At 28.8% G+C, this 15,258-nt stretch overlaps 1 protein-coding gene across 2 annotated transcripts in view; it reads left to right on the top strand.

Annotated features, from left to right (window-relative positions):
* LOC136082905 (ubiquitin carboxyl-terminal hydrolase 7-like) overlaps positions 1-15,258 on the top strand; it is a 157,998-nt gene that overhangs the window by 77,641 nt on the left and 65,099 nt on the right. For both annotated transcript variants that reach the window (XR_010639822.1, XM_065802316.1), the window contains exons 11-16: positions 6,771-6,880; positions 6,977-7,083; positions 12,787-12,842; positions 12,914-12,946; positions 13,112-13,156; positions 13,460-13,520. Coding sequence is in view for 1 of the 2 variants with exons in the window: in XM_065802316.1 (XP_065658388.1) it covers positions 6,771-6,880; positions 6,977-7,083; positions 12,787-12,842; positions 12,914-12,946; positions 13,112-13,156; positions 13,460-13,520 (412 nt within the window). In the remaining variant the exon portion in view is untranslated. The remainder of the gene's footprint in view (positions 1-6,770; positions 6,881-6,976; positions 7,084-12,786; positions 12,843-12,913; positions 12,947-13,111; positions 13,157-13,459; positions 13,521-15,258) is intronic.

A 15,258-nucleotide genomic window follows, 5' to 3' on the forward strand; every position in this document is an offset into this window, starting at 1 on the left:
TATAATCAAAAGCTACTAAGGCGTAAAAATATATGGGTACAAGAGGTAAAAAAATAGGTCAAAATATAAGTCAAAAAATGTTGGTACCATGGTAACCAATCAGAATTAAGTAGTGAATAATGGTGATCCCCTCCTCAGGAATGCACTGCGATCACCAATGACGTTTCGGAGAGCCCGAGACCTGCACTAACGCCACTTGTCAGGGGCGTGTCCTTGCAACAGATCTCAACACCTGCACTTTACATCATGCTAGTCAATATTGCAATATAACAGGACTATACTACAAAAGCCAAAAATCCCAATCCTTATCCCAGTTTTTAATATAACTCCAACATTCTTAGAGATCTCGTGAGGTTGGTGAGGGATGCGCGTGGTGTGGCTGTAAATATGTGTATAACTACACGCACTCATAACATAAAAATATACAAATATCCCTACATATATACATACATAAATACCTATATATATGCATGCACACATACACCCATACATACAAACATACATACATATATATATATATATATATATATATACATACATACATACATACATACATACATACATACATGCATACATACATACATACATACATACATACATACATACACATAAACATATATATACAAAATAGTGACGATAAAGCATATAGAATAGTGACAATGACAACAAAATAAATAATAAGCAGCAGATAGCACATAGTACTTCAAAGTGACTTACCGTTTTTACATAACGATATGCCTGATCTATGTCTAATCTATGTACATAAATATGTATTTAAAACAATCCAAGAATTCACGACTAACGATAGCAACGATATGAACTAGGAAAAAATGTAGTACGTGGTAAAGGTATACAAACGTAATGTAAAATTTAGTAACATAAATAGTTCAGGGAACATAAATCTCACCTGAGAGATGGAGATAACTCCTAACTGAAAATAGTAAGGTAATAGCAAATTGATAGATAGACCACTCAAGATAGCCAGCTAATACACAATATAATTAGTGGATACACCAAAAATGAGAAATAAATCAATACGTAGAATGAATTTTAATTTAAATTAAACAGTACCTAGCGTACTGAAAAAATCGAGTTAAAAACAGAGATTGTTTACTTAATAACCATAAAAACGCTACAGAAGACTGAATAGTGAAAAACTAGAACAAACTGACTTATCGACGTCAGATGAAATTCCTGAGAATCTAACAATATGGTAGTCAAATACAAAAAGCAAGCGAAACTCATAACGTAAGCTATGAGTGACTAAAAGTTAATAAAAAATGAATATAAAAAAATGAAAATAAAAAATAAAATTACATCAAAAGTTGGTAAATCAATTGACTAATCTACCATTTAATGGATGGTAAAAGTAATGAACAAATGGATCTGTCTTATAAAGACTGCATGCTACACGTAATCTATTTCTGTCTTATTATGGTGTTTACCGTATCTAAAAAGTATATTGCATAGATTGGTCGTTGTAGTCCTTGTGTGGTTAGTATGTATTTAAGTAAGAAATAAAATGCTTTTATTGTGATATATTTTTTTATTCAAGATAAAATATGGGTAAATCATTTTGTTTTTCCTCGAGGTTATTACATTCTTGTGGACAAGGATCCATGTTTAAATATCTCATAGAATTGAGATAGATGTCAAAATAAAACCATCTATGTGAGTGGTTCTCGATGTTTCTAGCTAGCCACAGCAGTTGGTACAATCTTTTGTTATATTTTGCGCGGTTTTTTCTAAAGCCGAGAATTAAGAATTTGAATATTAAGTATGGAGAGCATACATTACCAATCAAAAATATTGTCAGTTTAATTGTTTCAGTGTCAGTTGTAGTTATGTTACAGAATATCATCTGTATGGATAGTGGCCAGGTATTCATAGGGTGGAAACATATTCCATTCATTTCTTTATTAACAAAGGACCGTTCTCTATCAAGACTTGCGTGAGATGATGCGATCGCGTCCTCCGTGGTTTGGCAAAGTAATATCTTGGTTAAGTGTGTAAGTCATACATCTAGTATTTTTATGTAAATATGTCTAGGCCTGCTAGTTAAAGGGGTATTTGTAAATGCCTTCTAGTGTATTCTGATGTATCTATCCAGGTCGAAGGAGTAATAATATAACACTTGGTCCTTATTGAATTATCATTAAACAAAGTAAAAAACATAACTAACATAGTAATACATAGAAAATATACCATACTTATGTGTAGAGTAATTAAAAATACATAATTGTAACATGCGGGTGGGGGCTGAAGTACGTCCTACCGGCTAAATACGAACCAGAGCAAACAGTGGATGTGTAGATATTGTGATAGGCAGTGTATTTAGTGCGAATAAGTCTATCTCTGAGGGAAAGTGTATTAGTGTGTGTAAGGGTGGGTGCTGATGAAAACAGTGTGCAGAGTTGCGGGTCATTGTGGATAAGGTGCCAGTTGTGTAATATAACGTTATTGATTCGTATACCTTGTTCATTGTAAGGTGTGACTGCAGAGAAGATGTGGGTGTCATCGGGTTTTTTGTTTCTGTGGATACGATCTTTTTGTGTGTGTTGTAGGGCTTTAGTAATGCATCTGTTTATGATGCCAAGATTGTACCCCTTAAGAACTAATTGGCGCGCTAATGTGCGGAGTTCCTTGAATAGGTGGTTGGAGTCAGATATAAGCCTATTGTATCTCATAACTGATTAGCGAACGAAACGCCTAATGTTTATTGGTACAGAAGACAAAGTGGCAACAAAAAATATTAGACAATATCAGAAGAGAAAAGCTGATGAAGTTTTAACTGAAAAGTATCAGAAAATATCCAATACTAGTAATACCAGTATTTCAATATTTAATGTTCTGGAACTGAAAGTGAGAGCAAATTAGGAAAAGTTTCTGAAAGTGACACTGAGGTTAATGAAGCATAGAACTGATATGACTGTTTATAAATGCTCTGCACTACAATCACCAGTACTACAACAAAGCATGTCATTATTGGGAAGAGCATGCAACAGATATGGACTCTCTGACAGATCAGCCGCAGCTGTAGTATCAGCAGTTTTGGAAGACTTTAGATTATTAAAACCTGAGAATATAGCCAATGTTATCAATCAGAATAAGGTGCGACATAAAAGATTTAAGTATCAATATGAAATAACATGAGCACAAGGCGAGTTAAATAATATATGATGTCTCTGCTTTGATGAATTTGATGAAGTTTTATAGATTACTTCTGCATGAATAAAATTTTGTTAAGTAAACTAATACCTATTGGATGTGATGGCACAAATGTCAACATTTGACAATCCAATGGCGTTATCAGATAACAAGGGCAAACCGTGTGCTGCGTAGCTGTGAGCAGCTAAGAATTTGACTACCTATATTGTCTGTGTTTATGTTCCAATGTGGTTTTACATTAAGTCTAAACTTCTTGTAAACATGAAACAATGGAATAGGCACCTGTGGAAAACAAATATCAATTCTGCTATAAAACAAAATGGCTTTTTTGCTCATCATGAAAACATTATACTTGCAATGATTATGGATGAGTGAAAACATATTTGTGAATTAGGTTTGCGCAGAATTTTAAAAGCAAGGTCAGAGCCAATTACCGGAATTAGACAATTTATTGTTTCTAAACTAAACTATGACAGTTCTGATTACATCGATCTCATTGATTGGCAAAACACTAAAATCACAGAACCTCCATTGACATTTGACATTTTTGACGCAGTTATTAGAGAGATGGTCATTACTGGTAAATCAACTGTTATTGATTATCCCAAGTTTCCATGTCACATTCAAGCTGTTGAACATTGCATTAAAGTTGTTGCTGAAGCATTGGCAGCAGTGTGCGATCATAAATCAAGAGACGGATTTATGATTGCAGAATACAGAATTGCATAATTTAATATTAATATTCACTTTTCAGCATTTCAAGCATTGTCTTGACTTGTATTAAAGTTGTATTAACTTTTTTTTATTTTATGTTACTAAGAGTTATGTTGTTTACTTTTATGCAGCATTGGTGATATTGTATTTTGTTGTAATATTTAGATATAAATATGAACCTTAAAAATGAAAATAAAAAAAATTCTAAAACTTTAAAAATAAAATTTTTATAATTTTTTAGCTCCTTTTTTTACCCCTTTGGGGCACCTAAAAGAGCATTATTATATTTTATTTTTGAATTCCATGATTTGAAAATAAGGCAACTTTTTGTTGCTATTACATATATAAATTTTGATTTTTTTTTTTCACATTTCAATGCACCCTAATATATACACAGGCACATAAAAAAAGTTTATTTTAGGAATAAGCTTAACATACAACCAAGTCAATACTTTGCCACTGTAAGTGATTCAAAAAGAATTTTTATATCAGAAAAAACATTTAAAGTTAGTGAAGAAAGAAATTATACATTTATCACTATTTTATTCCCTAAACTAAATGCTGTTGTTATTTAAATGTTTATGCTTACAAAAAAAAGATTTAGAAGCTTGCTTAAAACAATCTAAAAATTATGTTGTGGTTAATAGAAAAACTTTGTACTCTTATGTATGATTTACCCTTTTGTCATACAGCAAGTTGAATTTAAGAAATATTTTTGAAGCATTACCTTAATTATTATATTACCTAAATGTGCCCAATTGCCAGACTTAAGTTCACTTGATATCCTATGAACTTAAAAAATTTTATTAAATTCTTATTGCTGATTGTTTAAAAGGTACTTCAAACCATTTGGAAGTCCATTTTAAAAGAATATGTACTCATACATAAAGCTCATAAAGTATATTTTAAAAACTGTTTAATCCAAAATTTTAAAATGTTTTTCATTCAAAATTTATGAATTTATCTTAGTCATATCATTCACACGTAAAGCAAAATTTTTATGTCACTCATAGTTAAAAAAACAAAAAATAACACAATTCAGTTGATATCGCCAACAAAAAAAATCATCAAATAAACTAAAAAATAAGTTAGTAATATAATAAAATACAGAAAAATGACAAAAAAAATAATGAAACTAAAACAAATAGAAAAAGATAAGAAATAGTTATAAAAAGTTGTGAAAAAAAATTAAAATAATAACTACAACTACTCCAAGACGAATTAGAAATATAAAAATAATTAGAAATTATAAATACTTAAAGTTATTTGATTATATAATTGCTAGCTCTTTAGACTTTTCTTTTTTACTTGCTCTTATATCTTAAAACAAAATCGTGTTTTTATTTGACGCTTTGTACGAATTTAGGATTGCTTAAATAAAATTACAAATTTATTTTCAATTTCGCATAACGGGTGATCCGGAAATTTTTATATGAAAAAACACCCCCATCTGCAATTGATCTCAATTTTGCTCTGACGCCTTTCATATGCGACTGTAAAAAGTTTAAATCAATTTCTTGTAGTTTTAGTTTAATGCGATCAATCAAAATTTGCTCTGTTGAAGCTTGCCAATCTCCCTCGTAAACCTTCTGTGCCAAATGTCCCCAAAAATTTTCAATTGGTCGTGCTTGAGGCACATTTGGGGGATTGGATTCTTTATCAACGTAATAGACATATTGGTCCATCCAATTTAGAGAATCTTTAGAATAATGAGAACTTGCTAAATCTGGCCAAAATAAATAGCTAAAGTCTCCATGATACTTGTGAATAAATGGAAGAAGTTGTTTTTCTAAACATTCATTAATATAGATTGATGAATTGATCGCTACAGCTTTACCGGACATAGCACGGTCAGATATGGCTATCCACATTAATAATTTTTTTGGAAATTTCTCTTTTCCTATAAAACGAACACTTTCTGGGCATGTCTTTTTGTTGTTTGTGTAGTATCCAGAATTTCCAGGCATGTTGTCCCCTGCAAAACAAAAGTATTTTTCGTCATCGATGACGAGAAGCGATTTTGTGTTATAGAGTTGGTTAACTAGTTTCCTGCGTCTTTTCTTTGCCTTTATTTGTTGTTCTATAGTGTATTTTGGAGTCTTTTTATGTTTTCTATATTTAATATTCATTTTTTTTAACTGACGACCAATTGTCGATTGATTTACACCGAATTTAATACCTATTTTTCTCTGACTGACCCCTTTCGATTGTTGACAAGTCTCGTTAATTCAGCTTTCTTTTCTCTAGTCCAGGATGTCAGACGACCAGGGTGCTTTATATCAGAAAATGATTTAACTGCTTTATATCAGAAAATGATTTAACAGTTTCAAGTCTTTTTAGGTTATCATATATTGTACTTCGAGCAAATCCTTCCTTTTCAAAATGATTTACAATTTTTTTTTTTTTTAATATTAGGTTTATTTACAAAAAACATTTTTAGTCGCTTTCGAAAAGATTCTCGTTCAGCTGCATTTAACCTCATTTTAAATAATTGTGTTTCAAATAATAAAGTTTATATTTTATAGAACGTTTATGCCTACGCATAAAACCACAAAAACTAATTATTATGCTCAAATAATGAAATTAGGATTTGTCCGATAACTTTCGCATCACCCGTTAAAACTCACCTGTTGAAACTATTTTTTGCAGTGGTATAAAGTGCTGCATGGTATTTTATATACTAATATTTTAGAGTTGCATTTAGTATTGCAGTACTTTCAATTTTTTTTCTTTTATATTGTAGCAAAAATCAAACATAAGTTGGTGTTTATAAAAATTTGATTTATTTTTATCATTTTTTGTTTTATTTTTATTTATTGTCATTTTATTTGATTTATTGTGTGGTTTTTATTATTATTGTTTTTAACATAAAATTGCTTTCAAATCAGGATGCTAAAAAGGGTGTTATATTTCGACATTTTCCACCTGTTTTACATTTGCACTTGCTGCGATTTCAATACGATCCTCAAACAGAGACAAGCTATAAAATTAATGATAGGTAAGTGATGTAAATGAACAATAAAATATTTTCTTTCTATTTCATTATGTAGTATTTTATTTTTGCATTAAAATGAATGCTTTATTTTGCTTTCAGATATGCTTTTCCAGAATCTTTGAATCTAGAAAAATTTCTTGAACCAGAGTTTCAAGCAAACGCACCACCTCCAATATACACATTACATGCCGTGCTTGTGCATAGTGGTAATTTTTTGTTTTAATAAATATTCGTAAAGTTTTATATAAAAATTTTTTGAATTTGAAATTTTATTAGAAAAAGAGTAGTTTTATTTGCACAATAGCTTTCTAGTTTTTCATCTATTAGTTTGTATTTGTGTTTGTTATTTGTTCTTTTCTAAAAGCCATCAGTTATTCATTAGTGTGTAGTAAGTTATCGAGGCCCTGGTCCTGGCTAAATATGAGTCTTTTTGCAAATTCGGCCCCGGCAAAATTTTTAAGATTTAGCAAGGGTTAATAGCGGGGGCTAAAAAAAAATTGATAATACTTAATATATTATAATTTTATGCTTACATTTACTATTTATTAAATACTGGCATGCATTTATATATATATTTAAACTCTAATTTCCTTCCAAAAAGATTGCAAGCTAACACTATTAAGTTATGAGTTACTTTAAAATAGAGAATAAGTTAAAATACTAGGAAATGCATAACAAAAGACTTAAAAAGTTATAAGTTGCATAAAAAAATTTTTTTTTTTTTTTTTTTTTTTTTAAATTCACCTCCCTAAGGCCGAGAAGGCCACTACAGATGAGGAGGATACTTGAGATTATAACCCTCTCTCAACTCTATAACTCCGAAACACGAACCTTGACGAACAAGGCCGCTGCGCGGAGAAACAAGTTGAGCGCGGTACTACCAGGGACGTGGTGGGAATCGAACTCGGAACCTCTCGCTTATGAAGCGAGCGCTTTACCGCTACACCACTACCGCAAATAACATAAAGATGGGTAAGAGTTGTAAGGTTTTTTTGATATGCAAAGAAAAAAACTGGATTAATAAAAGTTTTTAAAGCATCAAGGAACAGATACAGTGATATGTTTATAAATGATACAGTTAATAAAAGTTTTCATAGCATCAAGGAACAGATACAGTGAAAGGATGCAATTTGTTGAATAAAAAGTTGTCGTTTTATTTTTATTTATCGTTATGAGATGATAGCTCGTTTGACCATTGACCATGATTGTATTTGTAGAAAAAAAAAAGAAATGGAACCTTACAACAATGGAGAGTGCCTCAAGCTCGGTAGATAAGCAGGTCTAATTCCATTTACAATGTGCTTTTAGACTTTGTCTGAAAGTAAAAGAGTTGTTATTCGTCAATATAGGAATGCCAACAATATTTTTTGCAGTAAATAAATGAGTTTTGTTGTCTAACAAAAATTGTGGATTTTAAGTCCGGAATTTAAATCCATAAGCCACTGCAAGCCTTAGGCTGTTACAGAAGAGAGGTCAGATTCAAAATCGGCTGCTTGTTCTAAGCAATTAAAAAGTCAAGATTTTTTGTCAAGACAAGAGTATAAAATTGAGTTGTCTGCAAAAAGAGCTACTTTAGATTTCATGAAGATCATTATTGTAGATAAAATAATACAGGAGCAAAGGCTGTACCCTTAAAGTTACTTGAAATATAGCAGAGGGTAGGTCTTCAAGAATAGCTTTACTACTCCAATTAGAAAGAAATAGTTTAAAAACCTCAAAGCCTTTATATAAAGAAACTAAAATCAGAGTAAAGGCTAAGCATATGATAGAGAGATCAAAGTGTTTTCTAGAGTTTTAAAAATTGGAACCATTTATTTAGCACTTTTTAAAAGTTTGGCAAAAATTGAAGAGAGTTCTGGAGAACACTTTTTTAAGACTATAATGGAAATCTTGTCTGGAGCACAAACTGTAAAAGTGTTTAATTAAGAATTAACTTAAGCATTGGAAGCCAGAGTGATTTCGATGTTTAACAATGGTTTAATCAGTTTAACTGTCAGGAAGAGTATAGCCATTATATTCAAGAGTCAAATTAGAGTAAGATTTTTTCTGAAATAACTCTGCTTCATTCTGGGGAGAAGTAAAAAGATCAGAACGATGAATTAGAGAATAAATGTTAGACTTACTTTAGTTTATGACACTGTTGAAGACTTACCAAAAGTCTATAGAACCTAATATCTGAGATAAGGTACAAGATTTAGTAAACTGAGAATAACAGAGCTTAACAACAGGACCTTTTTACATTGGTTTCTTGGAATAATAAAAGGACATTTGTTCTTAAGAGAGATGTTCTTGTAAAAAAGATGAAATAAATAATTAATGTTAAAAAATGTAGAGTAGAATGAATGAGGCTTGACTTAAAATTGAAGAGAAGTAATAAAAGCTTTCAAACTTTTATTCCAGAAGGAATAAAAGTTTTCAAGATGCACTTTATGCATACATATTATGGATATGAACATATATGTTTGCTATATATTTAGATTCTGGCATACAATATCCTTTTATTATAATATGAGACATAATATAAGACAGATTAGAAAAAACGTTGTATCAAACAGCATAAAAGAGGAAGGCTAAAGCCTGATGATGATGATGATGATCATCATCATCATCATCATCATCATCATCATCATGAACATCATGATCATCATTATCAGGCTTTAGCCTTCCTCTTTAATGCTGTTGATGATGATGACGATAATCATGATCATAATGAGAATAATGATGATGATAATAATGATCATCATCATTGTTTTAATGATGATGATAATAATGATGATTATGGTGATCATGTTGATCATAATGATGTTTATATATGCATATATATACAAAATATAACATGAATTTTGAATAAAATAAATATTCTTTAGGATGTATAAATGTTTATGCAGCCCCGGTCATAAACCCGGCCCCAGGCCTGGCTATATTTTATTGAACCTGGCCCTAGTCAAATATCAACCCCGGTCACTTACTAGTAGTGTGGTCCATTTTAAATTTTTTTTTTGAAATTCAAATCAGGGTTTTTACCAGTGATGACATTTGATCTAAAAACAAAATAAATACCAAAAATTTAGAATTTAGAATGATATTTAGATCCATACACAACATTGGAAGTTCAAGCAACAGAAGGCACAAGTGTTGCGCATTATTTTTACCCACTAACTGTTACTGTTTCTTAGTGGGGTTAATTTAATTTAAATTTGGGTTAATTAAATTTAATTTAAAGTGGGGTTAATTAAATTTAATTATTAACCACTAAGGAATCAAAAGTTCTACAAAACTTTATAATTTATGACTACTTATGCTTATTCCACAAGAGGTTTGTTTTAAAACTAACAGATGTTGTATAACATAAATCAGTTTAGTTTTTGAAACAACGGCAATGGCTTTCATTCCAAAAAAGGTTGGTAGGTCTAAAAAAAATCTGGTGAATAATGCATCTATTGAAGCAGAGAGACATTACTCAGATCATAAAAAACGTTTGTTAGATCCAATATATATTCTATTTATTGCTATAAACAAAATATTGCTGCTAAAAAAAGCAGGCGTTTTTCTTGTTTAATCATTGCATTGTTGATTTTTCCTTAGTAAACATTAAAGGAAGAAAGCTACCCATTGAATAGAGTTGTTTTGCAAAAATATCTTTTTGAGAAAAAAAAAGAATATAGAAAAGAAACAAGACTGATTGCAAATCATCTAGTTAGCAATATTGTTGTAAACTTTTGATTACTTGCTCGTATTTCAATGAAGTCAAGCAGGAAGGACTGCGCTGATTAGGTTGTCCATTTAATAACTAAATATGAGACACTAAAATAAGTTTCTAAAAAAAGGAAGGCAAAAAAAAAATTAAAGCAAAAAACTATATCTTTGACATTGAAACTGGACAGTCTGTTTGATATACCACATACAGACATGAACAATTGCTGAAACACTCTGGTAACGACAAGAGGCTTATTGACTGCAAATTCCTAAAAAACCAACAAAAGTTACCTCAAGTGGACTCAAGGGCTGGAGTAGACAAAATCTTTGCTAAAAAAGGAGCAACAATGTTACATAAAGCAACAGTATCACAAAAAATCAAAAAAAAAAAGGAATTGTTTCATATTAAGAAACAGCAACTCAAAAACCTTGAATTTTACTTAACTATTACTGATGATAATGAAATCAGCAAAGGCACTAAATTTCCTTCAGATGTTATGGAAGAAGATGAAGGAGATAAAAACTTTTCAGTAGACATTAGCAATAGGTGAAGTAGCTTTAAATGATATTACAATTTCAAAAACATTAGTTTATAGAGCAAGATCAAATTCAAGAAGCTAAATTAATTGAAGAAACTTGCATTCCTACTGAACTTTTGAAAACTCATTGAGGCGGAAAAACTTTTAAGCAAACTACTGGAAAAAAGGAAGAGCAACTTGTTGTGTATGCAGGGTCACCTCCTAAATTGCTAGGTTCTCCTAAAATTGCCAACAGAACTGGTTAAACTTAATGTTGTTCAATGATGAATCTAGTATAAGTGGTAACTAGAAGCATCTGTTGTTGCACTTGTTGTTGCACAGCTCCAAAAAGTGAAGTGCATAATGGAGTTGCAATTCTAATTGAGAAAAAAATTAATCAATTTCTACTACGACTTGAATGTAGACATCATATTCAAGTGCTCTTTGAGTCTTTCAACAAGCACTTAAAGTAAAGAAAAAAGGGCAATGGAATGCTTAGAGAGAAATACTTTTCCTCATGAGGACTATCGAGAACTAGTGAAGCTTTTTTTTTTTTTTGGTGGACAAATTTTCTTGAAAAAGAAAGACTTTAACATTGCAAAAAAGTTTGTATCTAATCTTTCTTGTGTCAGGTATATTGCAGAGCAAAATAACAAGCTTATAGGAGACATTAAAGACAAATGTTTTAATCCAGTAGAAAAAAACAACTTGCTCAAGTTGTAGAAAAGCATCAGAAATGCAGCATATTACTCAAAGAAATCAATTGATATAAATTTCAACAAACAAAAAAATAACATTTCAGTAACGTGAATAATTGTATATTTATTAATATTCTAATAAATATTTTGTGGGACACATACAAATAGTCATAAATTATTTAAATTTTGTTTAATTATTTTTTAATGATTAATAAATAGATAACAATTAGTGGAAAAAAGATTGTGCAACATTTGCCCCATCCCTTATTCTAACTTTTAGTGTGTTGTGGGAGATCTAAGAATTCAAATTCAAGATCTAAATTCAAATTTTTTGGTATTTAGCGTTTTTAGATAAAATATTACCACTGGTAAAAACCCCGGTTAAAATTCTAAAAAAAAGCTTTAAATTCTGAAAAAAATGCCCACCCTAATGTTAGGTACTGTTACTCAAATCATTTATCATCATTCATTCAAAGCCATTCATCTCTAAAGTTAGTTATAGAATTTGAAAAATAAATTCAGAATCATTATTTAATTTATTTAAATTTCAATTTTGATTTTTTTTTTCTCAAAATAAAAAGGGAATATACATTTTTAACATATTTTTTCCCTTCACAAAGTGTTAATTTTTTAATTTTTCAAAAAATTATTTTTTGTAAAAGTATTTGTCATAAACATTTTAAAATGTAATAGAAGAAAAAATAAAATTTGAAATGGACAAATTTGAGTCATAAATCATTCTTGTAATGGAAGCCTAGACTTTAAGTTTTTGAGATTGATTGACCACATCAAAAATTTCTTATTTATTTATTATAATTATTTCTCATGTAATTGAATTTAAAATTTTTAAATCCAAAAAAAAAATTGTAATTAAAATTATTAACAATTTTTTTAAAATTGTTGATGATTTTAATTAAAATTAATTATAATTAATAAAAAATATATTGTTTTTCTTTGGATTCAAAAATAACTTGAAGTAGATTATTTTGTGCTGTAGGTGATAATCATGATGATCATTATGTTGTATATATTAATCCCTGTGGTGATGGAAAGGTAAAAAAAATGTTTTCTTAGTTTTAGTTTTTCTTTTATAAAGGATTTTAATTTTGATATTTTTATTATAGTGGTTCAAATTTGATGATGATGTTGTTTCACAAGTGAGATTTTAAACATTTATTTATTAATTAAAATTTTTTTATCAATGTTGTTTTTCTGTAAATATTTTGAATGGTTTAAAAGTTTTGTATGCATTTATGTTTAATAATTTAGTTTTCTGATTTTTGTATGCGTTTATAGTTACTAATTTAATTTTCTGATTTTAGGCAACAAAAAAAGAGGCCATCGAAAATAATTATGGTGGTTTTGAGGTTGTGTTTTTTGGGGTTTTTTTTTTGTGCTTCAATAATATAACTACTTTTAATAGATTTTGATAATTACTTTCTATTATTTTATATTTTATATACTTTTTATTTATAAATTTTATTCATTTACTTTATACTTTTTTACACAACTTCTTTTATAGTTGATTTTTATTATTTAGCTATATTTTATTATTATCTTTTTTAGCAAATTTTTTGTTTTAGTGACTTTTTTAAAGCTGCTTCACCTATTGCTGCAGTTATGTGTTAATATTTTTTCTGTTTAATTTTTTCCTTGTTATTGTTTTAAAGGAAGAGAGAGCACAATGCTCTAATGCTTATATGTTATCTTACCTAAGAACATCTGACTTAAGTGAGTTTTTTTAAATCTCTATTTAATTGGTATATTAGATAATATATATATATATATATATATATATATATATATATATAAATATATATATATATATACATATATATATATATATATATATATATATATAGTGGTGTAGTGGTAAAGCGCTTGCATCATAAGCGAGATGTTCCAAGTTCGATCCCACCACATCCCTGGTAGTACCGCGCTCAATTTGTTTCTCCCTGCAGATCCTTGTTCGTGTTTCAAAGTTATAGAGTTGAGAGAGGGTTATAACCACTATTATGTATCCTCCTCATCTGTAGTGGCCTTCTCGGCATTGAGGAGGTGAATAACAAATTATGTATATATATACACACACAGACATATATATATATATACTTATAAAGTTATTTTTAATGTAATTTTTAATTATTATTTTATTACATGTAATTAGATTTCCTTCAATTTATACTCATAAATATACATGTATATATATATATGAATATATGTTTACACACGCATTAAATAGGCAACTTACGCATATAAATTGCGTTTACGAACGTTGCTCAAACGCAACTCAAATGCAACTTATGTTTATAAACACATATAAATGGGTTTATAAACATAACTCAAACTCAATTTATGCTTTTTTTCTGAGCTTCTGGGCAAAAGTTATCATCTAACATTTGAACTTCTTAGTTCTTTCACTCGTGTAAGCTCTAATCTCAATGGTTGCGATTTTGAAGCATAAATATTAGTTAATTCCCCTTCACCCAAAGCTAGTTTTATTAATTGGATTTTGAAATTTTTATACTTTAGAAAGTTGTGGAATATATTGTCTACAAAGCAAACATTTCATTATCATAATCATACAAATTATAATAATACAACTGGTTTTTTTAACATTTAGTTAAATATCCCTAAAATCAAGTCTCATGTGCATTTTTGAGAGCATTTTGTAGATTAATATTGTTTAACTCCTTTTATATACTATTGTTTGAAATATTTAAACATATAGTTATAACTTTTCTAGTAATTTACTAACAAAATCCTTAAAAAGTTATAACTTGATTAAAACCAATTATTTGTTCGAATATATAAATATTCAAACAAATAATTAATATATATTATATATATGTATGTATATATATATATATATATATATATATATATATATATATATATATATATATATATATATATATATATATATATATATATTTAAACAATTTTAAAATGTATACTACAAAATAGATTGCTTAATGTTCTTAAAAGAACAGAGCAATTATAAATTAGTAGGAAATCACTTCACAAATTTTTTTTTCCTTTTAACACTGTGTTTCATTAATAAAGACTTATCAGAAATGATTAAACTAATAAAACTTCAATTTATACCAGAAATTAAATTACAGGAAGTTGCAAATATCTTAACTATTGTAAATTTTCACACATTTGTAGAATTTGCTGACACTTTTATAAAAAGAATTCTTTAGAAATGATTACTTATGCTTTTTTAAAATAGTATTTTTTTAAAAGGGGACTTAATGTAACTATTAATTGAGCTTACTTATTTTTATAGTTTTTTAAAAGAAACTTATTTTCGTGCCTGCATTTAGAAATCAATTTCGATTTTTTGTTTAATAAACATTCTGGGTTTGCATGTGTAATTATTTCAAATTTTTCTTGTAGACATAGTATGCATTTTTTGTAAATATTGTTAAATGCAGGTGCTGTTATAAGGATGGACCAATTATAA

Source organism: Hydra vulgaris, chromosome 08, assembly GCF_038396675.1.
Source record: "Hydra vulgaris chromosome 08, alternate assembly HydraT2T_AEP".
Classification (NCBI taxonomy): domain Eukaryota; kingdom Metazoa; phylum Cnidaria; class Hydrozoa; order Anthoathecata; family Hydridae; genus Hydra; species Hydra vulgaris.